Here is a 26,709-nt window from a genome sequence, read left to right as displayed (position 1 = left end):
TGTTCTTTTTCCCCCATGGCAGTCCAGACTGGGGCTTACTGTAAGATGTTTCAGCATGCTTCACTACTTGCTATTTTAAATTTGCCAATAAATGCAGTTTGGGGGGGGGAAATTCCCATTCCTACCCCCATTTTCAAGTACAAATATTTCAAGCTACTATGGGCTTTTAATAATCCGTTCAACTCAGTAAAGGGAATTAATTATTGCTTGCCATATTTTAAATAATATAAGTGGCTGCCATGAATTAGCTTACAGAAGTGAAGAGTGTTCTAAACCTAAGCAGTCACAGTCTCCGGGAATCCTTACAGAATGATGATAGCCATTCTGGTATGAGCAGTAACTTCCTGTTCTTTGACATTGGACCAGAATTTCCTTTGGCATGTATGTCGCCATTGCAGCATATTTTACATCGGCCCTTCTTTATGTTCCCATTTAAACTTCAAAACAGCCCTGTATTGACACTGTCTCCTATTTGCAGATGAGCTTAGCCATGGAGCTTCAACAAGAACCCAGGTTTTGAAACTGCCAATCCAGCTCCTAGTACTGCCACTTCCCTGTGGACTTAAGTTCTACTAATTTAAGGGGACTACTAGGAAATTATAATACAGGTAAACTTGGGATTTTGGAACTACATGATATGTCACTGGAAGGCACTGCTGTCCTTCAGGTAGTATGTACCACAGTGCACTGGCCAGCCAGGCCTCTTGAATCTAACCTGGCTGTATTTGCTCATGGAATGCTGCTGGCAGCATCTTCCTAGTCAGAAACAATTTCAGCTTGAGTTGTAAGGGAGGTCTTCAACTTCTTATAGCACTGCCGAAGACATCATCAACGGTTGTGTTCATACTCTTCAGTGGCATTCACAACTAGGTCCAGAGTAGGCACCCTTCAGTCACACCTTATTTCAAACATTATTCACACCTTATTTGAACAAAAATATCTTAGATCATCTCTAGGTAAAAGCAGTATTTTGTTGGGAAACAGGGTACTCCGAAATAAAATATTCTGTGAAAATTCCTGTCAGCTGAAGCTGATTATAATTATTAGGTTGAATGGTAGAATGGCATGTTCAGCATTCAACTGCTATAAAATACCATCAACCAGTTAGTTTCTATAGGATTGTCATCTTCAATTTTTTTGCTGACTAGTAAGACTTATTTTCATGCCGGTCAAATGTTAGTAAATAAATGGTTTAACTCCCAAGGGCTATCCTGTAACACACTCATTGGAAAGGCATGTACCAATTTATAGCCACAGAGAGAAGGTGAAATATATCAATTTAAGAACAGAGGCCATTAGATGGGCCTTTTTCACCAATTCTAGGCTTTTAAGAATGTTTTACATATATAATGATCTGCTAGGAAGGTGTTTTGTCTTTTTAAATCTCACTATGTGTGGAACCAAGATTAAAATAGAGATGGCAGAATCATAATACACAGAACATGCCCTTAAGCATTATGATAAACCATACCAGAGTAACAGAGGCACTTGAAATACTGCATTTTATATAGCTACTATTGAATTATATATAGTTTTACTTCATAGTCAATCTTTAAATATTAGAACTTACAGCTCATCTTCCAGCATAGTCTGAGAAATTTTGAAGCAGAAAAGTCACGTTCATAGGATTTTAGTTCACACCTAGGTGGACGAGATGGTGTTAAGCTTATGTGGCTCAGCCCCCAAAACTAAAGTCCACAACTTCTCTTCAAGAGGCTACTTTTGTATTAAATGTTTTATTCTGAGGGGATATCAGAAGTCTGCTTTATGAGAATAACTTCTAATGTTACCTTCTCTGGGTTCAGGTGACTTGTTCATTTATGAACTTAAAAGATCTTCCTTTCTTAAGCACCCTCCTCAAATGAGAATCTGGAGTTTGAAAAAAAGATCTTTAAGTATTTATCTCACATATTTAAGTGTGAAGAACCTTTCCTCAAGTCTTAGCCCACGGTAATACTAAAAGTAAACGGGGAAAGTGCTTTCCTCCTTCCATGTTCATTCACAGCCCAATAAAATTTTAAGTGCTTTTTTATTTTTGCAGAATCTGTGGTTACCAGCAGTAGCTGATCATTTTGCTTTAAAAAGCCACAGAATTGGCTTTAAATGGTTGATCCACAGATTTTTTTTTTCTCTCTACAAGATACTTACACGTCAACTCCCAAAGCAACAAAGAATTACCTTTTTTCCCTCACTATCGACAGCCTTAGCTTCTGCAGTTAACCAGGCTGTGTGATCCTATCCATGCCCTTCTCTGACCATGGACTACTCTTCCAAGGGAGAGCAGGAATGGAGGAAGGCTCCTCCCGGAGGCACCCTTAAAGCGGATAATTAGTCCACAGTCCGGCTGAAGCTCAATGGCAGTTCCCCAAGTCCCTAACACATTCTCCTTTAAGATGTTAGTTAGGCAGACAGATGGAGCCCTGAGCACTTAGGATGATAAAAGATAACCCTAACAGCCCAAAATAACTGACAGAGGTTCTATTTGTTGAGAACCTTCTATTGGGAGAGTTAAAAGTCTCTTCTGCAATCTTCAAAGAGGGACTTATAAGCCTATGCTTCATTTTATGAAAAGACCCAAGTTCCTGGCTCACCAGTCTCTTGGATCCTCTTGTATGTCTGAGAAAACCAAGTACTGGGTACCTGCTTTCTCATACCTTCTTTAAATGATCTCAGCAGGTGGACTAGTTTAGGAGCACTCTCTCCTCTTTTTAAATGGACAGAGGAAAGACCTGTAAGCCTTATTTGCATTATTTTATCAACAACTGCAAAGCTACATGCTCTCTGTAGAGAAGCACCAAAGGAAAACCTTAATTTGGAAGGATTCATTTTAAATAAAAATAGTAACTCAACAGCCCTTACTTCAGGGAAGAGAAAGGCATTTTAAAGCTAGTACATGAAAGTTTCCCCCTTGATTTCAGTACTGAATGGCTCTTAACAAGGACTTCTGAAAGTTTCCCAATAGCCAGATTTTGGCTAACAGATTACATGTCTTCCTGAGAAGATGCCTGAAAGAGAAAGAGAAGCATCTGTTACAGGCAGAATGCTGCACAGGAAGAAATGACACGGCAGTCACCTGCATTCATTTTAGAATTAAAATGACTACTGCTCAGATTTATTTGAGGCAAATAAAGGGACTCCCCTGCTCTTGATATACCTGGATTTATCCTTTACCTTCTTTTTGTCTACAGTGAATTCTCACCCAGAAAATCTATGAGTTAAACGCCAGGTTTTGGCTGTAGGACAGGAAGTTTCAGCGAAAGTATGCTCCAGTTGTGGAATCATCATGTTGGGCTGTGGCAACTCCACAGCCGGCAGCGATCCCTCTGTTCTCTTGGCCTCCCTTCCCTATGACTCCTGCTTGACTTTTCCAGAGATAAGAAGTTGTACTGTTAAGTCTCCAAGGCATGGAACTCCCATCTTTTCCCCCTAGCCTTTTTTGGAAGGGAGGCTTTTCAGGAAAAGGAGGTATGGAGAGTGGTCAGCATTTCTGGATCCCTGTGGGTACTTGGTGCTGTTAAGAGTTGCTTAGAGATGGGGCACCAAATGAGTTGGGTGAGAAGAGTCTGCAGAACAGAGGCAGCTTGTACTGGAGAAGCGTACATGTGCAGACATTAAAAAGTAGGTACAGGTAAATTTTGCAGTTGTTCTTGTGGGGGGTGGGGGCAGTGTCGGGTCTGCATAGACAACGGAAGCTAGAGCACCCTAGTCCTCAGCAGGTGCAGGGCTGAAACTGAGTAATGGGAAGCACCACGGTGAGCTTTCATCATCACTGGAAGCCACCCCCCCTTCCTGGCAATGGCAGCATCTCCCTTTTTCAGTTTCAGGGGCTTCTCCCAGCCTCTTATTTGTTTCAGCAGCTCTTAGCTCAACAAGCTTCTAAGAAACAGCCAACTGTTAGAGCAGGAGCTCTGTACCCTAATTGGGCACAAGGACAGATGTTCTTCTCTTGGGTTGCTCTACTTACCAGGCTAATCCCCTTCACACTGGCGTTCCTGTGTGCCATTGGTGTGTTCTCGGGGATGAGGGTGCAGCCAGCCAGTGTGTCCAGAGAGGCTAAGATAGTGTCATACAGGTGATCTGCATGGCTCTCCAGCTCGCTGGGCTGCCTGGAGATCCTCCCGAGGATGTCCTTTAACACTAACAAATGAGGTTTAAAGCAGTCAGGCCAAAGAGACAATGCAAGTGTGTTTTCAAAAGAACATATAAGGGTGTAGCACTTTATACAAGACAGGAACACGGCAATAGTTTCACAATGTCCACTTTTTTTTTTTGACAGTGACTCTCCAGGGACTATTGCACTGGAGGATCTATGCTGTTAACTTCTGATGAAAGCTGAGAGAATTATTTCACTGGCTCCACTTTGGAGTTACATAATCCACAAAAAGGCACAGAGACATAGGTGTCTGGTGACTGGAATTATCTGAGCTTTAGAGATAAGACCCAGGGCACACACCCAGATCCTGTGGGGCAGAAGTCTGAAATGAAACAAAACAACATGCCAAGATTAGGACTCTGGGTCCTGCTACCAGGTCCTATCAACTTGTTGGCTGTGGGACTGTCATTTAGCACATATATGGGTGATCTGGTAATGTAATATGGGAATGCTTGTGAACCCTTTTTTGTGGGTCCTAAATGAACAGACTTCAAAAGAAAATTACCTGAAAGCAGGCTAAGACAAGATGGTTAGTGAGGCCAAGATTCCACCCCCTACAGGTCAAGTGTTCATTTGAGGAAGGGATGGGCTAGGTTCAGAGTGCATCACCCACAGCAGGCTTGTTTTTTTCTCTTAAAAACTTTACTTCCTTTGTTAAACACAAAGGCTGCTTTTGCTTCCTGCGCCTTTATCAGCTGTGTTCACACTCTCCCTAGTTTCCTGCCACAGCTGCAACATCTGCTAACAGGAAGGGAAAGGGGAAGCTGCATATCTGCAAAGGATACTGACAGATGGGTGGAAGAAGGAACGGGCTGGCTGTGTTGAGATCAGCCCCTAGGGAAGCCACGTCAGTGCAGCATCGTCAGGGCAAAGTGCCGACCTGACAACTTTTATGAGAGCCAGCAAGGCAGGCCGAGGAATGCAGCCAGGGCACAAGGCACAGCTCACCTGGAAAGGCGAATGGGCTGGGTTCTCCCCTCCCACATTCACCAGACCTTTGCCCGGTCCTCCTGTGAGTGGTCAGTGGAATTAAGGGGACCTTTATTTTTTGAACTTTTCTTTTAGAATGTTAGAACATTTGGTTGGTTCCAAATAAAAGGAAAGCTGGGAACAGTGATGAAATTATCTTTCTCAGTTGAGACTTTGATGTTTTAATTGAATACATGCATACAGGGGCCTGGTTGAGCTTGATGCCAATGGGTTCTAGTTATTTGATCCCGTATAATGAGAAATTAGGGTGTGAGACAGGACCGTCAACTCATGCACCAAAGTAACTGGGTCAAAATGTGAAAACCTGCCAGATAGCCACTGGGGAGGCCTTTGGCTGGAAGCCGAGATGGGCAGATTTTGAAGGAATTAATTTGACGACCTGTCCCTAAAGTTATACTTGTGGCTGAGGAAGAAAGCAGGCTCTGAAGAAGCTTGAGCAGGGCGGGGGCGTGGGACGGGATGGGAGGTGTCCGTGCTCAGGCTCCACTGTCTCTGACAGCATGCTCTGGAAAGAAGAGTTGTGCACCTAGCTGGAGAGACCCTGTGAATGTCTAGGGAAACTTGTGATTTTCACAAAACAGCCAAGTTCCTGATTATTCTAAGCAGAGGGTCGGGAGGGGCAGGGTGTCACTCTGAAACCACAGAATACCCAAAGCCTCTTTTTTTTTTTTTGGCTGTGCTGTGCAGCTTGTGGGATCTTAGTTCCCCAATCAGGGATCAAACCCAGGCCCACAGCAATGAAAGGGGCTGAGTCTTAACCACTGGACCACCAGGGAATTCCCTAAAATCCTCTTATTTGGGCAGTAAAATACCTCTAGACTCCTTTGGGAGAGGAGGGCAAAGTGGGTTGTTATTACAGATTAAGCACTGAGAAGTATTATTGAATCACTTTTTAAATGAAGGTCCAAGAACCTGAAGCTTGTAAGAAGCCCACTGTTACACGTGGCCTCCAGGAAGTGTCCTGGTATTGAGCTCTTCTGTGCTGCTGAGTCTGGAGGCGCAGGAGCCTGAGCCGGGGGTCAGCGCACAGGGGTTGGAGCCAGGCTGCCACTCCTTGTGCGGCCCAAGGCAGATGCACAGCTCTGTGAAATAAGAGTAATAATAGTATCCATCTCACAGGGCTGTGATGGAACGAAAAAACTGTATGTCAACTGCTTCAGCACACAGTATGCAAGAAAATACTGGTGTAATTACAAGTGGCAAAGGAGCCTGGCATACTGAATTTCTGCCCCAATAAAAACCAAAAAACCCTAAAAACCCTAGTGCAAGAGAACATCAGAAGAGCCAAGACAAAGGCCTCCTGCAGGCAGGGGATCACCAAGGGCTCACATAATTCACACTGGATAAGCCATGCCCTGCTGAAAACCCTTCAGTGGCTGCTCGTCCCATCAAAACCCCTCTGGCCCAGTCACAGTTTTCAGTCTCGGTTTTTTCTAACCAGGGGACTTTTGGCAATGTCTGGAGACGTTCAGGGTTGTCACAACTGGGGAGGTGCCGCTGGCGTCTAATGGGTAGAGGCCAGGGACGCTGCTGAACACCCTGCAACGACAGGATGGCCCCCTCACAGCAAAGCATCCCATGGCCCAGAGCGTCAGGTGCTCAGGCTGAGAAACTCTGGTCTCCATCACCTCCCTACCGCCCACCGCCCACCCCTTCTGGTCAGGAAAGTGCCACCTCTTCCCATCTCAAGCCAGTGGGTCCCCACTTCTGCTTATGCTGTTTGCTTCCAGCGTAAACCCCATTTCACTCCAAAACTGAGGCAAGACATAGACAGGCTCAACACTTGGTTGTTCAGTCTTACAGGAAGGTAGCGGCTGCTCTTGGCGGGGGCGGGGGGGTGGTCCATCAGTTCACTGCTTTAACCTAGCGTTCTCCTAGCTCATCCTATCGTATCTGCCCCAGCAAGGTCAAAGCCAATCGTAAACCCCTGCACCCTGCACGCTGAGATGTACTCTCGAAATCTGTGATTTTCACACCTTTCTAACCTGGGACCCCATCCTGCAAAAGGGGCTCAAGCTTAGTTTGTGCACTGCTGTCCACTTGTCCCCTCTCATCAGTTCACTTCTTCCTTCAGTCTCTTCCTGTAGAATAGACTGAGTGCTCTCAGATCCTGGAACAAATCCCTCCCCAAACATAACCAGAGAGGGGTCCAGCCTGCACTGCGAAAGGGAGGGAACCCTAGGGGCTGCCTGCTGTGAGCACCCTAGCCGAAAGCCGAGGACGGGACTAACGCCAGCATTCCCATCCAGGACACCACCAAGGAAAGATAAAAGCAGAAACTAGACAGCACGGTTCTTGCAGGCTCGATGCCTAACTTCTTAGCACCTGCAGGGCTGTGACTGCCTCCTCGTGTTTGCGGGGCCGTGATGATTCGAGGGGCTGGCAGGCGGCCGTGGGAGTTGAAGGCAACGGGTATGGGTGGGAGGGACTCTGGCACTAGGCTCCTTCCCAGTGACAGTGTGGGTCCCGGACTTGCACTGAGAGGGATTAAGCCCCAGCTTAATTCAAAACCTCAAGCGTCTCACCTGGGGTATTATCCAACAGGCACTGAAGTAGAATCTCCCCTTTCTGTAAGACGCTCTCCGTCAGGGACTGGTGTTCATCTATATCTTTCTTAAATTGCTTAAAGCATATCAAAAAAAGAAAAAGAAAAAAAGTTTCATGACTACCATTTCATCTAAGTTATTAAAAATGATCCCTTGTTCAGTAGCTTGATTCCCCTTTAACCCACCCAGTCTTCAGAATCCAAGTAAACAGTACGATAGTTTAACTTCACCTTCTCTGAGCCCAAGGCAAACACAGAGTCAATCCTTTTTTCTGTTTACAGTTTGACAAAAGAAAAGCTTTCTTTTCCCTGGCAGAGCCTGGCTCACGAACAGCCTGGAGGCAGGGTTTCCTGCTTGTGCCACACCTCACACGGTTCTCTTTAAACTCAAAACACGGACCTGGTAAGCAAGAGCCACAAGAGCAACGCCTTTCACATGACCACAGGGAGCTGCTGCCTTGCCCCACGTCCTCCCCTCAATGTCTTGCTTTCTGTGGACCTCAGGACATGGGAAGGCATCAGGGAAGCTGACGGTCTCCTAAGCAGCTGATTTCTTTTCCCCTCGCAGTATCAAGCCTTGTAGCCCTTTTTGGTTTTTCCTTTAGCTGCTAAGATGTAAAGTCAAATCCGTGACCACCTTTAGTACAGGGTGCAGAAACTGGCAGTTTAATTTTTTTTTTTTTTTGCGGTACGCGGGCCTCTCACTGCTGTGGCCTCTCCCGTTCACTGTTGTGGCCTCTCCCGTTGCGGAGCACAGGCTCCGGACGCGCAGGCTCAGCGGCCATGGCCCACGGGCCCAGCCACCCCACGGCATGTGGGATCTTCCCGGACCAGGGCACGAACCCGTGTCCCCTGCATCAGCAGGCGGACTCTCAACCACTGCGCCACCAGGGAAGCCCGGCAGTTTAATTTTGAAGTTACAATTTTACTTTTGGATTTACTGTATTCCTGTCTTCAGTTTTCCTTTGCCCTATTACCTATAATTATTATTTTATTCTTTAGCACTCTCTGCAGTTTATATGCTGCCAGGAACCCACTGTGTTATTAAGACAAAGTATGTAAGACAGAGTCACAACTGAACATACATGAACACAAGCGTGCGTGCTTATATTAGGTCAAGGTAGCTCATACATATGCCTGTGTAGGGAGGGACTGACAGTGTGGTCCCACTCTGTGACACAGTTGTGTGGATGACACAAGTGGGCTAGGCTTCGCTGACCTGCAGGGGTAACTCCCAGCTCAGATCTCAGCTCTACCCACAGAGCAAGATAGTTGCTTACGACCACCCTGGAAGTGGAGGTGCAGGAGGACAGGATGCGGGATAAAACGGAGGGCATGGAGCTGTTCTACGTGACACCTGCTCTGACGGGAGCGGGGCTGGGGCACTCCAGAAAGGCCACCCAGGTAGATCCAACTAGGGCAATTTCCAGGCAATGTCCTCTCCCCACATTGGTGATGCCCCTGGGCCTCCCGGGGGTGGGCCCTGCCCAGCTCTGCACATACTCTCCGGGGGTCCCACACAGAGGACCCTTGCACTCGGCCTTCCTCTCCTTCCTCAAGTGTACTCCAGGAAAGGAACTCTGGCAGCCTCTCTCCATACAGCAGGAAACAGCATTCCCACTAGGGTAGGGCGGCTGGCCCACCCAGGCAAGCCCCCTCCCCTAAACTTTAGTAGGCTCCCAAGTTGTGAAACAAAGGCCCTGCCTCCTGCCTGGGTGTGGTGGGAGCTCTGAGTGGGGTGGTACGGCCGTGGCTCAGGCACAAGTCAATCACACGCTCTCCTACTCAAAGGACTGTCCCAGAAAACCCCTTCTAGACCAGCGTCAGGCTCAGACCACAAACACCACCTCTGCTCCTTCAGAAGAGGTGAGAAAGGCTTGGCCAACCAGACATGCCGGAAGTCAGTGGGCACTTCAGTCACAGTTAACCTTTATACTTAGGGTAACCGATTATCATCCAATTCAGAACACTTTTGAGAATGAAGGGACACCTACTGATAATTATGCCACAACAGCACAAACTGTCACCCAAAATACACCTGTTCTAAAGTCAAGTTCACCGGAACCCACAAAGAGATTTTTTAAAATCACAAAATCTAAAAAGAGGCCACCTCCACCCCCCAAAAAATACCTTGAGAAGCAAACTGGATCCTATTTTTGTTTATATACCATCAAAATGCCTTGTGTATATTCTGGAGTCAGTCCAATTACAGCTCAGATCCTTAAATCCAGTCAGTGTTGTCCAAAAGAGCTTTCTGTGATGCTGGAAAGGTTCTGAATGCTCTGTTCAATCAATATCATAGCCACCAGACAGATGTGATGACTGAACACTTGGAATGTGGCCAGATAACTGAAAAATCTTATCTTTAATTTTACTTAATTTCAATAGCCATGTGTGACTCATGACTTCCGACGAGTGCAGATCTATGCCTATCAATCCCTGAGATATTTGGAAAATCACATCACAAATAACCCTGAAGTATTTCTGATTGAGGATAAATAAAATGCACTTTCTTCAAATTCTATTTGGCCTGGGAAATAACTCATACATGTTACAGTTTTTCAGCTCTAAGAATTTGAAAAGAACCTCTGATTAGACTTCAGGTAAAAATCAATGGACCACAACATACATAGCGTCAGTTATTTGAACTTCTATTTTCCCATCAAGTAATTTAGCCACCACTCTCGTGAGTGAACAGTCAGATGCCAGGACCACATATTACCCGGTAAAGCTGCAGAGAAGACTTGAGGCCTGTCAGGCTGGACCTGGATGCAGTCAGGTGGTCAGCAGCGTCTGCTACATTATACAGCCAGCGGATCAGCTCTTCCAGCTGACAGCAAAATGTCTGTGTAGACAAATTGACACGTGGTGTTACCCATGGAACCGCTGTTGACATTTTCAAAGGCTAAAAATACCTGGGGGAATCCCAGGATACAGACTGCGCACCTTTCGAGAACATTCCCCCACTGAGGCGCTGTCTCCTCTCTCCTCCATGCCTGTCCCCACCCCGTGACTCCAGACCTCCGCCAGGGCAGTAAGAAGAGCGCACCTGACTCTGAGAAAGTCCAGCCCCGCAGGTAGGACAGAGGAGCTCAGGTGAGGGCAGGGACGGGGACAGCCCAGAAGGGGCCTGCCTGGCACAGAGACCAGCTCCTGGGCCAGCACTACCGTCAACTCTAGAACTGCTCCTGGGGAAGACATGGACGTAAAATACGTGACCGTGATCGTGACTGACCTGATCCTATGCCTGAAAACGACTGAATTAAAACTGCTTGTCCCTGTTCTGCTCCCACCCGCCCATGGAGCTGGGGCCCTAGACTCCTGCCACCCACTCATCAGGGGTGGCTGTGACCCAAGCCCTTCACCCCATGGTCTCTCTCGGTCTTGCCTCACAAAGGAGGGCACACGCTAACACCTGTCCCATCTGCTTCACCATACAAATAGTCACCCACGGGACATCAGGGGGCAGGTCAAAGCCCTCGAGACCTAGCAAATTTCTGTGATGTCGCTCCTGAGGACACAGCCCTCGGGCTGGCTGCCCTGCTGCCGTGTGGACACAGCACCTGGGCGCTCAGCCGGAAGGCAGGCCGTGGGCTCTCCGAGCGTGTGTACAGCCACGCTCCAAACATCCTTGTGTCAGGGACCACGCAAAGCCCTCGGCATGAATTACTTCATTTAATCCACACGACAGTCCCACGGAGGCAAAGCTCCCCATTCTACAAACGAGCAAACTAAAGAGACTGAGCCAAAGTTCACATCTGCCTGATGCTGACAACCCGATTCCACGGAGTATCAGCTCCATCTCCTGGTGGTCTTTGGTGGTCCACGAGAAGGTTCGGTGACCGAGAAGCCTAGGAAGCGGCGCATCTGATCCCTCCAACCCTGCAGTTACACCGCTTTATCACACTGAAGCTCTGAGAAGTCCTTCAGCCAAGAAGCACTTTCACTGAGCCCCTATTTCCTAAAGGCATCTGAGCACCGGTCCTTCCTGTGCAGAGTACCTGTTAATCCTCAAGGTCAAGTGCCTCGGGGAGCAGCCTGGGTAGTGGTTAGCAGCTCAGGCTCCAGCCCTTGCTAACTGTGAACGGGTAGGTTACCTCATCCCTCACTGCCTTTTTCTCCAACTGTGACATGAGAACGCCAGTAGAAAGTCATGAGGGTTAGACAGGAGAAGGTGCAATACAGTGCCTGGCGTGTCAGTACTCAGTGTCACTAGGTTTTAGTATGAGGTTAGTGGACTTGGGGAAGAAGAAGGAAGACTCCTCTGAAAGGCTGAGTTTACCTTCACACACTGCACGAGCGACTCTCTTCCCTGCTCTCCTCCTTTCCCGGGAGGCTGCCCCTCGGCATCTGGATCCGAGAATGCCCGCTGGTCCAACATCGCCGGCAAGGAGGCGCGTGTTCTCAGTGGTCCAGAGGAGACCCCCAGGGCCTGGCTGCTCACCAGACTGCCCTCTCCCGCTGAGCCCCTTGCACGGACGAAGGAGCGTAGCAAACAGTGGTTGTGGTCCTCAGGGCTTCGGGACCCTCTGAGGGCAGCCCCAGAGGGAAGCTGGCTTTGGCTGGAGTCCGACGGGAGGGAAGCTGGCCCATCACTGTCTGACACGTCCAGGGATCTCTGCCCTTCGGCGGCATCAGTGGGCAGGGGCACCAAGGTGGGAATGCAACCCAGATACGAAACCAAGCTAGAAACCTGCGTCAGCCGAGAGGGCAGGGCCAGATACTCGTCGTCACTTTCCACCTCCTCTTGTGGTTTCCATCCAGACTCCGTGCAGGCGAAGCGCCCGATACCCTGGCTGGCCCCCTTCTCCCTTTCCAGCATGGGTGAGGGCCACCCCCTGTCCCGTGTTCTCAGGTTGGGAGAGCCCAGCTCAAGGTGCTTGCCCACAGGTGGCCAGTGCTTCATGCCCCTCAGGGCTGGCTCTCTGCTCTCCCAAGGAGTGTCCCTACTGCCTGGAGCTCTGGGGGTGGAGGCAATGGGGCTACAAGATGCCAACCCCACACTGCCCTGCTTCTGGGGTACTCCTGAGGGCCACCGCTTAAGGATCGGCTCTCTGGGCCCTGAGGACGGCAGGGCAGCGACCTCTGCTGGTGGGCAACTGTGCGAGACATTAGTGGGTGACTTCAGGGTGCTTGCTGGGGAGACAGAGAAGCTATCCAGGTCTATGCCCGAGTCCTGCAGGACGGGCTCAGCCAGCACGCGGCTGTCAAGGTGTTTTGGGAGCTGAGGCCCGGGCCTGAGGGGGTAAGTATAGTCCAGCAGGTCTTCATACTCTTTATTCGGGCTCCAGAGCGGGGAGTGGCGGTCAGGGGAGGGAGGCAGGGAATCTGGCAGCACGCAGGCCCAGTACTCGGCCTGGAAGGACAGGCGCCTCCTGCCCAGCCCGGGAGCATCGCCCCCTGAGGACACTGGCTGGGGCGACCACTGGAGCCGAGGCCCCAGCCCCACCACCGAGGGGGCCGACAGCGGGACAGCCACCTCCAGGGAGGAGGAGACCTTGGCAAGGGAGCAACTCTGAGGCTCCACCTTTTCCTGGTGACCCTGGAGGCTGCTGCCCGGGGATGAGGCAGAGACACTGCAGCTGGAAGACGGAGGCACAGTGGCACCTGGGCTCACCGCGGACCTCCACCTTGACGGGAACGGGAACCCTGAGACGTGAGACTGTGGGCTGTGGTCTAGCGCCTGCGGCGACTCCACTGGGAACGGGTCATCTTCAGTGTCAGCGTCATGTCCTGAGCAAAGAGTGGTGGTTCTGGGAACGGTGCGAGTCTGAGGCAGCTCCTCTGAGGCAGAAAGCCTAGTCTCCTCCATCTGCAGTGACAGGAGGGAAGGAAAAGGTGAAAATAAGCACGCCAAATTTCTTTCCTCAGTGACAAGTTGGCACTTTTCTCTGGGGACCCAGATGATACTGAGGAAAGGTCTTGAAAGGAAGAGCCTGCTACCTGGTGCAAGAATCAGACAGAGTGTGCCGCTGGTGACTGGAGACGCAGCCTGCTCCGGGGAGCAGACCGCCTGCCCCGAACTGATCCTACCACCCCGTCCTTTCCAAAGTTCTTCCTCCGCAGATGCCTAGTTCGTGAGTGAGCGGAACTCAAATAGCTCTGTCGTGCTGAAGCTGGAACACACTGCCTAACCTTTGAGAAGCGTGTCCTGGGCAGGCAGAGCCTCAACCATTCTGTTGCTGACAAGACTCGCATCCAAACCTGGCAGTCAGGCAGCCCACCTGGCTCAGCTCACACCCAGCGGTGACGCGTGGCAAAATGAGTCATTCACCTCAGCCTCTTCACTTCAGGTTTTTAACATGCTTGATGAAGAGGCTGCCCCCAAGGCGGGCAGGACAGCACAGAGGTTAAGGGCATGGGCTTTGGAACCAGACAGACCTGAGGCCAGCCCCTGGCTGCCAGCTTCCAGATTACGACTTTGAGCCTCACTTCTCTCACCTGTAAAATGGGGGTAGTGATAGGACCGCTCCCTCAGGACATGAGGATTAAATGAGCTCAAGGGTGAGAAGCACAGGGTGAGAGCTCAACCAACAGCAGCGCTATAATGGCACCAGACTCACACTCAGGAAACAGCCCATTTCTGTGTTTGCTCACGTGCTGCCGGCCTCACTGAATCTGACTCAGGTACCCGAGCCTTGCACCGCCCCTAGCCCCCAGGCAGGTGGGCCTAGCCTGTTTTCTCCCAGTCAGCTCAGCGCCTCCTCACAAGATGGGGCTCTGGGGGCAGCATGTGGCAGTCAATGCCACAGTGCCACGGAAGAGATCAAAGCTGTTCCCATGAAAGGCCTTGGCAAGCAGAACACAACAGGACGTAGAGATGGGAGGGACAGGTCCATCAGATAACCTTCTCAACTATACTGAGGGCCTGAAAGATCCGGTGATTCGCCTGAGGTCACAGACACAGGCAGGACTCCCTGCTCCACGTGACTCCCATTAGGTGAGGCTGCCCTGTAATCAGGGAGGCCCCCAAAATTCTCCTTGCCCAGAGATGGTGCTGCCCACCATAGGGGCTCTAAGGTACCGCCAGGTTCCCTGGGTCCCAAGGGGATACAGTCTCAGAGCCCTCAGGAGCCCACAGCCCCTGACCCTCCTTTCGCACATCTCCTCAGGGGCCCCGTAAAGCCTACACATCACCGAGTCAAAAACAGGACATGGCTCCCCCCTGTCAGGGCTCCCCTGGCCTAGCCCTCTGGACAGCAGGTCTTGGCCATAGCTTCCCTGATCCTCAAAAGGTCACTAGTCACAAGCCTGAGGAATAGGAGATGCTGTGGACAGAGCCCCCTGCTGGCCCCAAGGCCCAAGTCTCCATGTGAACCTGTAAAACAGAAATCATCACACCCAAGCTCCCCGACTTCCCCACCTCGTACGGGGGCTGGGAAAGCGTGTCTTCAGCTGAGACAGTGCTGGAAGGTACTCCCACAGGACAGCTTTAGGTGACGCTACAGCCCCACTTGCCTCAGCCCCTACCTGGCTTCTCACGGAGTGCCAATCTCCAGTCCCCAGGCTAGCAGGGGGAAGCAGGGAACTGAGAGCTGGCTGAGACCCACCTGCTGCAGGCTCCCTGCTGACCCCGCTGGCCTGTGGCTGGCAGGCTCCCGAGGGGCCAGGGCCAGCCCCACCGTGGCAGGCAGGGGCAGGGAGCCCCTGGGCACCCCCGACAGGAGAGGCAGGCCCCCCTCGGCTTGCAGGTGGGGCGGCTGCTCCCCACGTGCAGGCCCTGTGGGGTCCAGCTCCTGATCCGGGCAGCTCCACCCCCCAGGGCACGGGGGCTTCGCGGCCGCGGCTGCCTCTGCCTTTTCTTCTCCCAGGGCCATCGAGATGTTCCTAGATCAGGGCTCTGCTGAAGCTTCAGCTCCCTACAAAATGGGAAGGGGAGAGAAAAAGAGAAGCTTTCTGCATCTATGGCTAAGAAACCTTGTTTTTTACCTTTCAATGATGAAGACAAACACTTTTTTGGCCAAAAGAGCAAATGATGGCTCCCTCCTCGAAGGAAAACAGAGGTCTGGCTCTTCCTCAGCTCCAGACCCTTCCACAGGGGACACGGGAGCACATCACTGTGTCCTCTGCTGTTGTGTGGCTGGCAGCAGTCCCAGCAGCGGGTGCCAGGAGGCTCAGTGCAGGCCCCAGTCAGAGTCAAGGTCTGTCCGGCCTCAAGTCGCCTTTCCGCCCCTGTCGTTTTGGCCTAGCCCCGCTGGGTAAGGGGCCTGGCCTGGGCCCTCCCTGCACCAGCCTGCAGCAGTTGTCGTCGCAACACAGCCGGCAGCAGGCGGCTCCAGGCCCCGGCGGCCGAGAGGCAGCCTCGCACCCACACCCGGCCTGGGGGGCTCCAAGATGGCCCGTGACCGGAGGGAGCGGCAGCTCTCCTCCTGCTGACTGGGTTGCAGGCGGCGGGCAGGTGGGCAGGCGGGGCGGGGGACCAGGGTGAGCACTCGGGGTGAGAGAAGGAACAATCTGGGAGCTGGATCTGAAAACAGAACCGTTCCAACAGGAGCTTCAGGGACCACAGAGGGAGAGCCCCCAGCCTGAGTGTGCAGGCAGGGGCTCTGCCAGGAGCCCTGGCTGGATGGGGTGGGACAAAAAGCGGGCAGGAAGAGAACTCCAGGAGGATCTGGACAGGGAGGCGAGGGAAGCGCAAGCGCCCAGGATTTGGGCGGCCGCCTGGAAGGCACTGGGTCAACCTCAAAGCTAAAACCTGGCCAGAAACAGCCCCGTGTCCTCAGAGACGAGAAGGCGGGTGACGGCAAGAGGAGGCGCTGGTGGCAGCAGGGAAGCCTGAGGGGGCGGAGCGCTGGGGCCGCGGGCTCATCCTGCTGGGCCCTCACACTGGGAACCACCACTGGTGAGGACCGTGTGCCCGGGAAACAAGAGTGTCCTCCCTGCCTGCTTGGCGAGGCTCCAGACAATCAGAGGCGAGCCTAGAGCACAACACACGTCACACGCACCCTCATCTTCTCACAGCCAGCAGCACGTGCGCAGGGACTAATCAGAAGAATAACTGTCTTGAACCGGTCACATGTGGTTCAAATATAAAATGCACTGCACATGCAAGTCTCCCTCCAGCCCTGTCCCCATTCCTAAAACGAGCCAGGGCACGCGGGGCATGATGACAGCGCCTGTGCACAGTGCATGCTGAGTGTCAGCTAGTGTTTGGGGGGGCAGGGGCGGAATCAGTGCAGAAAGTCACCTTGCAAGGAACGAAGGAGTGCAACAGAGGAAGAAAAAGCAGGTATTTTTTCATATAAATCAAGCAAAATGCTTCCTACATACTCCCACAAAAACAGGTAAATATGCTAATTAAAGTCGTGTGTGTTTCTCACCTCGATTGTATATGCAGACAAACACCAAAATCGACTTCATCCTTCCCCCTCTTTTTACATGAAAGTAGCAAACTGTACAGGACTCGCTGTTCAGAACCTTGCTTTTCTTTCTTCTTTTTTTAAAAATGAAATATCTTGGAGATCTTTCCTAGCGCTCTTTTTTTAACCACTGCGCAGCACTGCACTCCACTGTAAGGATGCACGCCAGCGTATTCCACCAGTCCCCTACGGTGGATATCTACGTTGGATCCAACCGTTTGCTACTACAAACAACGGTGACCAACAACCACGTACACACACCACTGCACGTGTGCTGGCGCACCCACAGCGCCAAGAGTCGGAAGGAGAACTGCTGAGGCGAGGGGGACCCGCGTGTGCACTTCTGGCGTATGTTCTACCTCTACGGGGTGGCATCAATTTATACTCCCACCGGTGGCCTGAGAGAGCGCCAGTGTCCCGCAGAAGGCAGGTCCTCCCATCCTCATTTCACAGAGAGGGAAACCTCTCAGAGAGAGTCAAATCCGGGCCTGTGTGACTCCAGAACCCAACCTCTTTATGAACTGGGGAACAAGTTACAAAACAGACACACAAAGTAGAAGAGGGGAGAGACCGGTACAGGGACAAAGAGATGAGTGACCAAGTCCTGCTGAGAACGATTTTCATGGAGCCACATCCTCACCTAGTGGCTATTTAAGAAACTGCACATGAAGACGATTCAGGCAAACTGTTTTCACAATTATAGGAATAAGCTGAGCCCACAAGCTGGAAATATTAGGGTGACGGCTGAACCTAGCCAGCAGCCTCCAACTTCTACTTCTTGCTCCACCTCTAGAGATTCTCTCAATGGCCAGAGTTGGGCCATGATGGGTGGCTAATACCCCTTTTACTCTCCTAGTCCCCTCCCCCTCCACTAAAGCGTGTGGTCATAAGACAGGACTGGAATAAGATGATGCTGGGGCAAAAGAGGGGTGCAAACAAATGATCTCTTTGTTTTAATGATATATTTTTGATTTGTCTTGTCTGGATCTCATTATTCAAAAAAGAAGGTATCCATTCATTCTGGGGGTGAGTGGTGAGCTAGAATTATAAGCTATGCAGGAGATACACCTCTAGATAACTTTCACGTATACATACAAACTTGAACTAAGTTAACAGTGTCGCCAGAGGCACTTCAGCAACCAGGAAAGAAGGTCTGTAATTCAGTGATTTTCATGGAAATGGTACTTCTGAAGAGACAGATTATAGGTGGTTATTTTCTCAGTCTGGATACGCAGTCCCTTCATAATCTTACTTATTAATCTGCCTAACAAATCATGCTGTATTTTCCCTGCGCCACAGGAGTTTTATGTGAGAACTAAGACAGATTCATGTGAAAGAAAAAAAGTCCATGAGCGTTCATTCCAAATTCTATGTAAAGTAGTAAAGAATACAAAGAAAAGAGAAATCAACTCGGAGCGAGATAATCAGGGGAAACTCCTTGAAGTAATGACTGCTGAACACGTCAATCATGTCGAAGAAAACATCAGCCTAGCAAATGTACAAGCTTTGGATTTCTAGGGCTCAACTCTGTCTGCATCTGTCAGGTGGGCATCTGTAATACTGCATGAAAGTCCAGTCCTCATTTCCATAGATTCTAGATTTTACACATCATCATTCCTTCTAACCCTCTGAGGGTGAGGATGGAGATGGGGATTCTGCCTGAACCCTTCCAGTGAGACACAGCTTACTCCTTTCCTAAACACCCAATGGACTGCTCAGATGAAAACAACTTGCTATGCTGTCGGTAGCTTCAAACAACCTACTCCTCTACGTGGGTCCTCGCTGCTCTCTGATCACACATTTTACAGTGTTTCTGGAGGCCAGCAGCTCCTTGGTGGGCAGAGGTCTCAGTCAGCCTCCTTCCTAACTGGGAAGCAACAGGAGATTGGACAGAGTGACTGGAGAGCTCTGAGCACAGACAAGGAACAAGGAATTCAAGCCTCCCACCTGAGAAAGGTCTGCACACACCAGTTCAGCCCTGTGCTTGGCCAAACCAAGCGACAAGACACATAAGCTTCAGGACATTCTAGGGACAACGTGGAGTTTGGTATTAAAATGCTCCATTAGTTTCTACGGCCTGCAGAGACCGTATGACCTACCAGCTATAATGAGGAGTTATGTAGGCTTGGCTTACTCTTGCCCTACAGCAGAAGTATGGGGTCACACTACGTGGGTAAGCCTGGCCTCCTGGCGCTTCCCGCTACCTGCTGCACCACCCTCGTGCAGGCCTGTCACGGCTACCAGGACTTCCTCCCACTTGCTCCTGTCCAGGATGGAGAACAGAGGACTGGGAGGTGTGCGTGTGTGGGGTTGGGGGGTGATGCCCCTCCCTTAACTAAACCATTCAAAGGTACAAATGATCGACTTAGGGAGCAATCCTCCTCTGATCAAAAAGACTTTCCCCACGATTCTGTAAATCACAAGCTCCCCTTCCAAACAATCTGATCACCACCAACTCTGCCCAGGAAGCTGGGTTCTGGTCAGGGCCTGTCTCTGTAGCCAAGTGCACAGACGGCACCTGTACGGGCCACGGAGGCCAGGCGCTGCCTGACAGAGCCAGCCCTACCGGTTCAGGGGCCAAAGCCTTGAAGCTCCGTGCTGTTTTTGCAGGAGGCCACAGGTGTAAGTGGTCACAGCGTGCACACACAGCGGCAGAATCTGGCCAGAGAAGCAGACAAAGAGGCTCTCAATGCCGCTCTTTCTCTAGGAACATAAAGCTACCCACAAGGAAAGGGGGCCAGTGGGGAGGACCCAGCACTGTCAGGTTGCTGGAAGGCTTCTGGGGGAACCAGATGGACAGCAGAAAGGAGCTCAAAGGCAGAAGCCAGTCCAGGCATGGGAGTCAGCATGAAAGCGCGTAAAGACTTATGCGGGGGAGGCCAACAAAAGGGGCAGTCACAAGAGGGCCAGGCCCGCCTCAAAGGGGTGTGGGGGGTGCCGGGAACGCTGTGGCGGGAGGTTTGAGACTGGGAGGCCGACGGCGGAGAGCTACCGCCGTTCCACCTGCTCCTTCCTTGGATGTACGAGCCCCGCGGCCCCTCAGGCCTCCACACTGGCCCTGTCTTTCCCTGTGGGGCAGGTCACCCCGAGTGTTGTGTCCCCCTCCTTCGCAGGTGAAAGCAAGCAAACTGAAAAGGGAGAACAGGCTCAAAGCTATGACGGGGTAGACGTGTCTCCCACAGCTTGGCAACAGGTCGACGCCGTCTTCAGGATCCTTGGCCCCAGCAGCCCTTTTCCTGCCCGCCCCCACTGGGGCAGCTTCCTTACCTTTTGCTTGGAGTCAAAGAGTCCTCCAGGGCCCTAGGAGGCACACTGGGTCCCTCTAACAACGTGGTGGGAAGGCCGCCACCAGGCTGCTCTCCCCTCCTTTCACACTCTCAATAGCTGGCTGACTGCCTGGGGCCGCAGAGAACCTCACAGCAAGGCCAGGCTGCTAACTTGTCATGAGAGGTCTTTAGATGACCTATAAAGAGGTGCAAATGCCACACCTACGAGGATCTTAACTGAGCTTCCAGCCACCCCTCCCCTCAACCCCAAGCTCTGTGACCTCCTCAGCAGTCAGTAGGTTGTTGCCATCCAACAAAGCTCGAAGTATGAGGATGATGGGGACTGAACATGTCAATCAACTGGACACTCTGTTCCCACCGAAGAGCAAGGCTGAAAAACAGCTGCCCTGTAACAAAAATCATTCCTACTGTCTGAAGAAGCTGGCCCTGGACCACATGGCTGCAGTTCCACAGGCCACTGCTTTTACTGTACTGACAGTTTTCTGTGAGTCTGTTGGGCTACATCGTATGAAGATGGATAAGAATCTTACTGATTTTCTGGAGATACTATTCAGAACACTTCTCTTTGGAGAAGAATTCTCAGATCTCAGTAATAGAAACAGCTGTTTCACTGAGTAGCCAGTTTGTTTTCACTTTATATACGTACTGGCAAAACTGGTTCCAAAAAAATATTCTCCTCTTCGCTCTTGCTGCTTGGAAGCTCAGAACCAAATCAGTAGTCCCACCCAAGTAAAATGTATAGCACAGAGAGGCACTCACCTTTTGTACTTATCTTTGACTTCTCTTAATTTTCTTTTACCCTATCTGCCTCAATCACTTTTATTAAAAATCTCGTTACACTGAAACTATTTTGGAAAGATTCCTCAAATCATTTTTGGAACAAAATAGAGGAACTGTTAAAAACAGAAGGAAAAAAAAAACAGCTCCTAAATCCAAGACTTCATCTCAATACCAGAAGGAAACAAAGCCTGTTTACCAGTACACCTAAAAAGCAAATGTAGATACTTATGTTAGTACCTTTCTACTCAAAGTCCACGGAAAAGCAGCATATGCAGCACCTCAGAGCCTGTTGGGAATGCAGATTCTCAGGCACTACCCCAGAGCTTTGGGATCAGAATCTGCATTTTAGCAAGCTCCCGAGGTGGCTGGTAAGCACAGTAATGTTTCAGAACCACCAGGTTAGTAAGCCTGTTTCAGCGCCCTGAAAGGGAACTATGATGGGTTTACAACCATTCATCAAGCGCCTACTTATGCGAGGCACACAAAAGAAGGAAATTTATGGTCCTTGTCCTTAAGGTCTTTCCAACAGGACACTAGAAAAAGCTCACACCTTGTGGCAGGTTTTTAATGGTTAATTATAGAATGTCACAACTGGAAGGGCATCTTCAGAAAGAACAGTATTCCCTAGAAAGGATTCAAGATTCATGTGACTACACTAAAAGCAGAATCAGAGACCAGAATTCTCCTGAGATAGTTGTAAGTGAGAAGAGGTATGGTCTTTGTTTTGGGGACTCCAAATAATTTTAGAGAAACTGACATGCCAAGGGGACCTACAGCTGGAAGGAAATGGACAACTTAGCTTGTTTCCTGTGACCAGAAAGTGGTACAGGAAAACCTGGAAGTGAGGCAACATCCTCCTAGGGGATGTATGTGCCACCTCAAGGTCTGGCAAATAGATTTAGAGCTACTAGAAGACTTCTTCCACTTTTCACAATGTTTGTGAACAACTTTAAAGACAGGAGACAGTTTTTAAGAGAGAACAGGTTTAAGTTAAAAGGAGAGAAGCCACTTCAAGTCCGCCTCCAACTGAACCAACATTTTTGTCAGTCATATCAGCCCCCATCTCCTCTGCTTTCACATGACCATTTTGAGTAACAGACCACATGAAGAGTGCATCAAATACTACTGTACTACTTGGCCAAACTGTTATTCGTCACTCCATCAATCATGCATAAACAAGTAATCTTCCAAGGAATACTTTTACAGTGGGGGGAAAAGTCTGGAATGGCTTAAGGGATTTTTTCAAATCAAGGAACAGATAAGGACCAAGAGGCAGACAGAACCTGAAGGGTCAAATACTATACAGATACTTAGCACTAGTGAATCTGTTCAAGTACGTTTATTTTTATCCTAACAACTGCTAACAGCTACTGAACATTTTCTTTGTGCCAGGAACTCTGCTAAGCACTTTATGTCACTATTTTACTAAACCTCAGAAATAATGGAGTAGGACCTATTGTCACTCCCACTTTAGAGAGACTGAGGCATACAGAAGTTACATAACTTGTCCAGAGTTAGTAACATGGCGGAGCTAAAGTCTGATTTGACTTGAGAGCCAGAGCTCAACTGTCTCCCTCGCCTGTAAGAATAATCGGGCCGAGTTAAAGGAATTAAAGTTTTTATTTGTCAACTTTTGGCTACACTGCTGATTTTTTGTTTTCTTTTGGCTTCCTTCCATCACTGAGTGCCTTCTATGCTCCAAGCACTATGCTACGGGCTGGGGAAACCACAATACAGTGTGATGTATAAAATCAGAGGCTATGGAAGGCTGTGTAAAGGAGGGAGCGATTATTAGTTGTGGGGTAGGGCAAGGCCTTTAAAAAGCTTTCCAGAAGACATGAAACCTGAATTATGTGCTCTTTTCTGTACCGGGTGGCCCAGACCTGATGGACCCAGGTAGTGGAGGGAACAAGGATGAGAAGGGGCGATCTCTACCTCTTTTAACCAAGCCCTGTATCGTTGACTCCTTGACCCAACACATTCTGTCATGCATTTTAACAATACCCTTTACACCCGAGGTCCAGGAACGTGAGGGTATTTATGAATGCCATCTATCTCTGTGCTCGCCTTCCCCCACCCACTCCAATGAGTTCCCAGTGAGGTCCAAATTTGCTCTGGCACTAGCAGGTTTCCGCTCATTTTTATTACAAACAATACACCGAACGCAACCTAATAATCATAAAGAGCCTGAAACAGGTTTTGGACTTGTGCTCCTGGGCTGAGAACCGTTCTAGCGATGACAGTTGGAAAGGGTGGCCCCTCCAGGCAAAAAAAAGTGAGACAAATTGCTTTTTCCCCTCGGCAGCGGGGCTGCTGCATTCAAGGTGACCAGAAGGCATCGTTCGTCTCCATCTTAACAGTGGCAATGATCCTGACCGGGTGAGAGAGGGTCTCTGCGGTAGACCAGGTACGGAAGCAGCGCGGGCCCCTAACTCCTGGGGAACCTGGGCCCGGCGAGCGCGCAGTGTAAACAAGACACGCCCAGGGCGAGGCCGCTAGGGAACGTGAGCCCCCAGCAGCCGAGGCAGCCCCGCGGCGCAGCTGCTCCGACCGGAGGATGCGCGGACACGCGCGCTCCCGCGGCCCGGCCTCGCGGCGCTCAGGCTTTTCCAATGCCGGCCTCCCACCTCCGCGCCGAGACTCCCGGCCGCTAACCTCACCCACCGTTTCGCCTGCAAAATGGAGTCTCAGGCAAGAGGCGCCCCCGCCTCCGCGAAGCCTCTGCGCCCTTCCAGGCGGGGGAAGCGAGGCCCAGCTGCCAGCCCGGCCCGCCTCCGCAGACCCCGAGACCGCAGGGCAGAGGGGGCCGGGCCAAAGCCCCCTGCGCCGCGGACCCCCGAACCCCGCGCCCATTCGCCGACAGCTACATACCGCGCCTCAAACCCTTCGGACTCCCGGACCGAGCCGGGGGCGAAAGCAGCCGCACGCAGCGGCCCCGAAACGGGATTCCTAGGTGGACACCGCCGCCCTCCCGCCGGAGTCCTGAACGCTTGGGGCGGGACCGAGTGATGACCACGCCCTTCGGGCCCGCCCTGCCTCCGCGCGGAGGGCGCCTTTGGAGCCGCGCGACCAATCCCAGCCGTCAGTCCGGAGGATCGACCAATGTACGACCCACTCCTGCAAGAAGAGCCCACCCCTGGCACTGTCTTGGCCTATGGGAGTCCTGATTTCCTTCTATCTGCAGTCCTCCCTCGCCTTCCGCGCTCGCCGCTCGCTTTGCGTGTTTGGGGCCAATGGGGTCGCGAAAGGGCGCGTAGTCCCGAGCAGCGAGGATCGGGGAGGGGGACTTGGGGCGCTCTCCTTGCGAATAGGCCGCAGCCGGAGGCATGCGTTCGTTGATTCATTTTGCGCAGTGCGCCGGGCAGTGTTCCTGGCGCGCCGCTGCCAGGGAGGCGGATCCACAGTCTTTGTGCGTCTGTTTACATTCGCATGTAAACAACCAGGCGTGAACCGAGGCCTGAACAGGTGCCACGGGGCACAGGCACCGGAGGAGGGCGAGGTCATCAGGCCGAGTGGTTGGAGACAGCCTTAGGGGGCAGGTGGGACTTAGGCAGGCTCGGAAAGGGTGGGAGGGGTGTGGATAAATGAGCCAGGAGCCGCTTAGCGGCTCTCGGAGCAGCCTGGTCCGATGGGAAATCGGTAATGGTATTTGAGGGGAAGTGGGATCCAGCTCGTGGGAGGCTATGATGCACATCTCCTTCCTCCACCTCCTCCTCCCCTCCCGCCAGCATGAGGCCTGGGAGCCTACTGGCACAGCTCTTTAGCTTGTACCACTCAGCGGGGTCCCACCGGGCTGGGATGGGGAAAGGATCACATGGTAACCCCTCTCAGACCGGTCCTGCCTTCTGATGCTTTTGCCCAGCAGCACTTTCAGCAATCTGGGTTACGTTGAATTCCTCGCCAGTTCGTAAAACATGTCTGTAAATGTCTGAACCCCAGCTGTGGGCAACTTGAATTCCAGAGTACAAATTATTTACCGTGGAGCTCTTGGGCGTCAGAGAGTTTAGGACAGCAGTCCCCAATCCTTTTGGCACCAGGGACTGGTTTTGTGGAAGACAGTATTTCCGGGGCCGGGGGGGAGGGGGTGGTTTCGGGATGATTCAAGAGCATTACATTTATTGTGCACTTTATTTCTATTATTATTACGTTGTAATATATAATGAAATAATTAGACAACTCACCACAATGCAGAATCAGTGGGAGCCCTGAGCTTGTTTTCACTTGCGACTCATTGATAGGGTTTTGATATGAGTCTGCAAGCAATTGATTTATTATGGTCTCCGTGCAGTCAAACCTCTCTGTTAATGATCATCTGTATTTGCAGCCGCTCCCCAGCGCTAGCATCACCGCCTCAGCTCCACCTCAGATCATCAGGCGTTAGATTCTCATAAGGAGCGCGCAACCTAGATCCCTCACTCGTGCAGTTCACAGTAGGGTTCACGCTCCTATGAGAATCTAATGCCGCTGCTGATATGACAGGAGGCACAGCTCAGGCAGTTAATTCGAGCGATGGGGAGCGGATGTAAATACAGATGAAGCTTCGCTCGCTCGCCCGCTGCTCACCTCCTGCTCTGCGGTACCCGTCCGTGGCCTGGGGGTTGGGGACCCCTGGTTTAGGAAATAAAGACTCGTTGGGTTTTCCAGAACCTGTCATGACAGCTGGAGGTTTTGTCTAATCCAAGAGTCACAAACTTAGACAGCAAGAGCAGAAACTAGCCCACAGATGTTTTTATTTGGGCAGCATGTTGATTTTATTTGCTTTTGTTTTTTTTTATATAAGAATTTAAATCCCACAAGCACTACTTCTGTATTAAGTAACAGCCACCTACTTCACACATTTATTACCTGCCTGACACTGAAAGATGTTTACGTTTGTGACCCCTGATCTTCTCTGAGTACACAGAAGACCTCTGGCAGTGTCACCTAATCCCACTGGTTGAGACTTGGGTCTTTCCCAGACAAGACAACCACCTAGACAGAGAATGGGGCTAAGTCCAAATGGGTAACCAGGTCAAGCATAGAACCAGGGCACCAAATCCAAGTGAAGGGAACTTGAAAACAAAATCAAGCCCAAATGAATAAGCTCTCAAAAAGCCAAGGAAGTTATGGGTAGTGGAATTTTATATAAGCAGACTATGAGCATAAAAGTAATTCTGGGGGCTTCCCTGGTGGCGCAGTGGTTGAGAATCTGCCTGCCAATGCAGGGGACACGGTTTCGAGCCCTGGTCTGGGAAGATCCCACATGCCGCGGAGCAACTAGGCCCATGAGCCACAACTACTGAGCCTGCGCATCTGGAGCCTGTGCTCTGCAACAAGGGAGGCCGCGATAGTGAGAGGCCCGCGCACCGCGATGAAGAGTGGCCCCCGCTTGCCGCAACTAGAGAAAGGCCTCGCACAGAAACGAAGACCCAACACAGCCATAAATAAATAAATAGATAGATAGATAGATAGATAAATAAATAAAAATAAATAAATAAATAAAGCTGATTTTTTTTAAAAAGTAATTCTGAAGTTAGAAAAAAGCAGCCCAGTATACCTGCTGTATGTCAGATCCCAGGTCAGATCCCATCCTGATCTCCTCAACCAGATGCGCAC

General features: G+C 50.8%; 1 protein-coding gene across 1 annotated transcript; it reads right to left on the bottom strand.

The window, feature by feature from the left end:
• Positions 1-3,013: 3,013 nt before the first annotated feature.
• On the bottom strand, positions 3,014-15,505 carry CEP68 (centrosomal protein 68; the record flags this gene model as incomplete). Its single annotated transcript, XM_082642003.1, is given in 6 exon segments — positions 3,014-4,137; positions 7,669-7,765; positions 10,411-10,533; positions 11,971-13,500; positions 15,159-15,358; positions 15,361-15,505. Coding segments are annotated over 6 exon segments (2,367 nt in total). The 3' UTR covers positions 3,014-3,865.
• Between the last annotated feature and the right edge of the window lie 11,204 nt (positions 15,506-26,709).

Source organism: Mesoplodon mirus (genome assembly GCF_964341445.2).
Source record: "Mesoplodon mirus genome assembly, chromosome: 14".
NCBI classification, from domain to species: domain Eukaryota; kingdom Metazoa; phylum Chordata; class Mammalia; order Artiodactyla; family Ziphiidae; genus Mesoplodon; species Mesoplodon mirus.
Note: the sequence above shows the minus strand (reverse complement) of the source record. Positions and strands in the feature narration are given on the sequence as shown.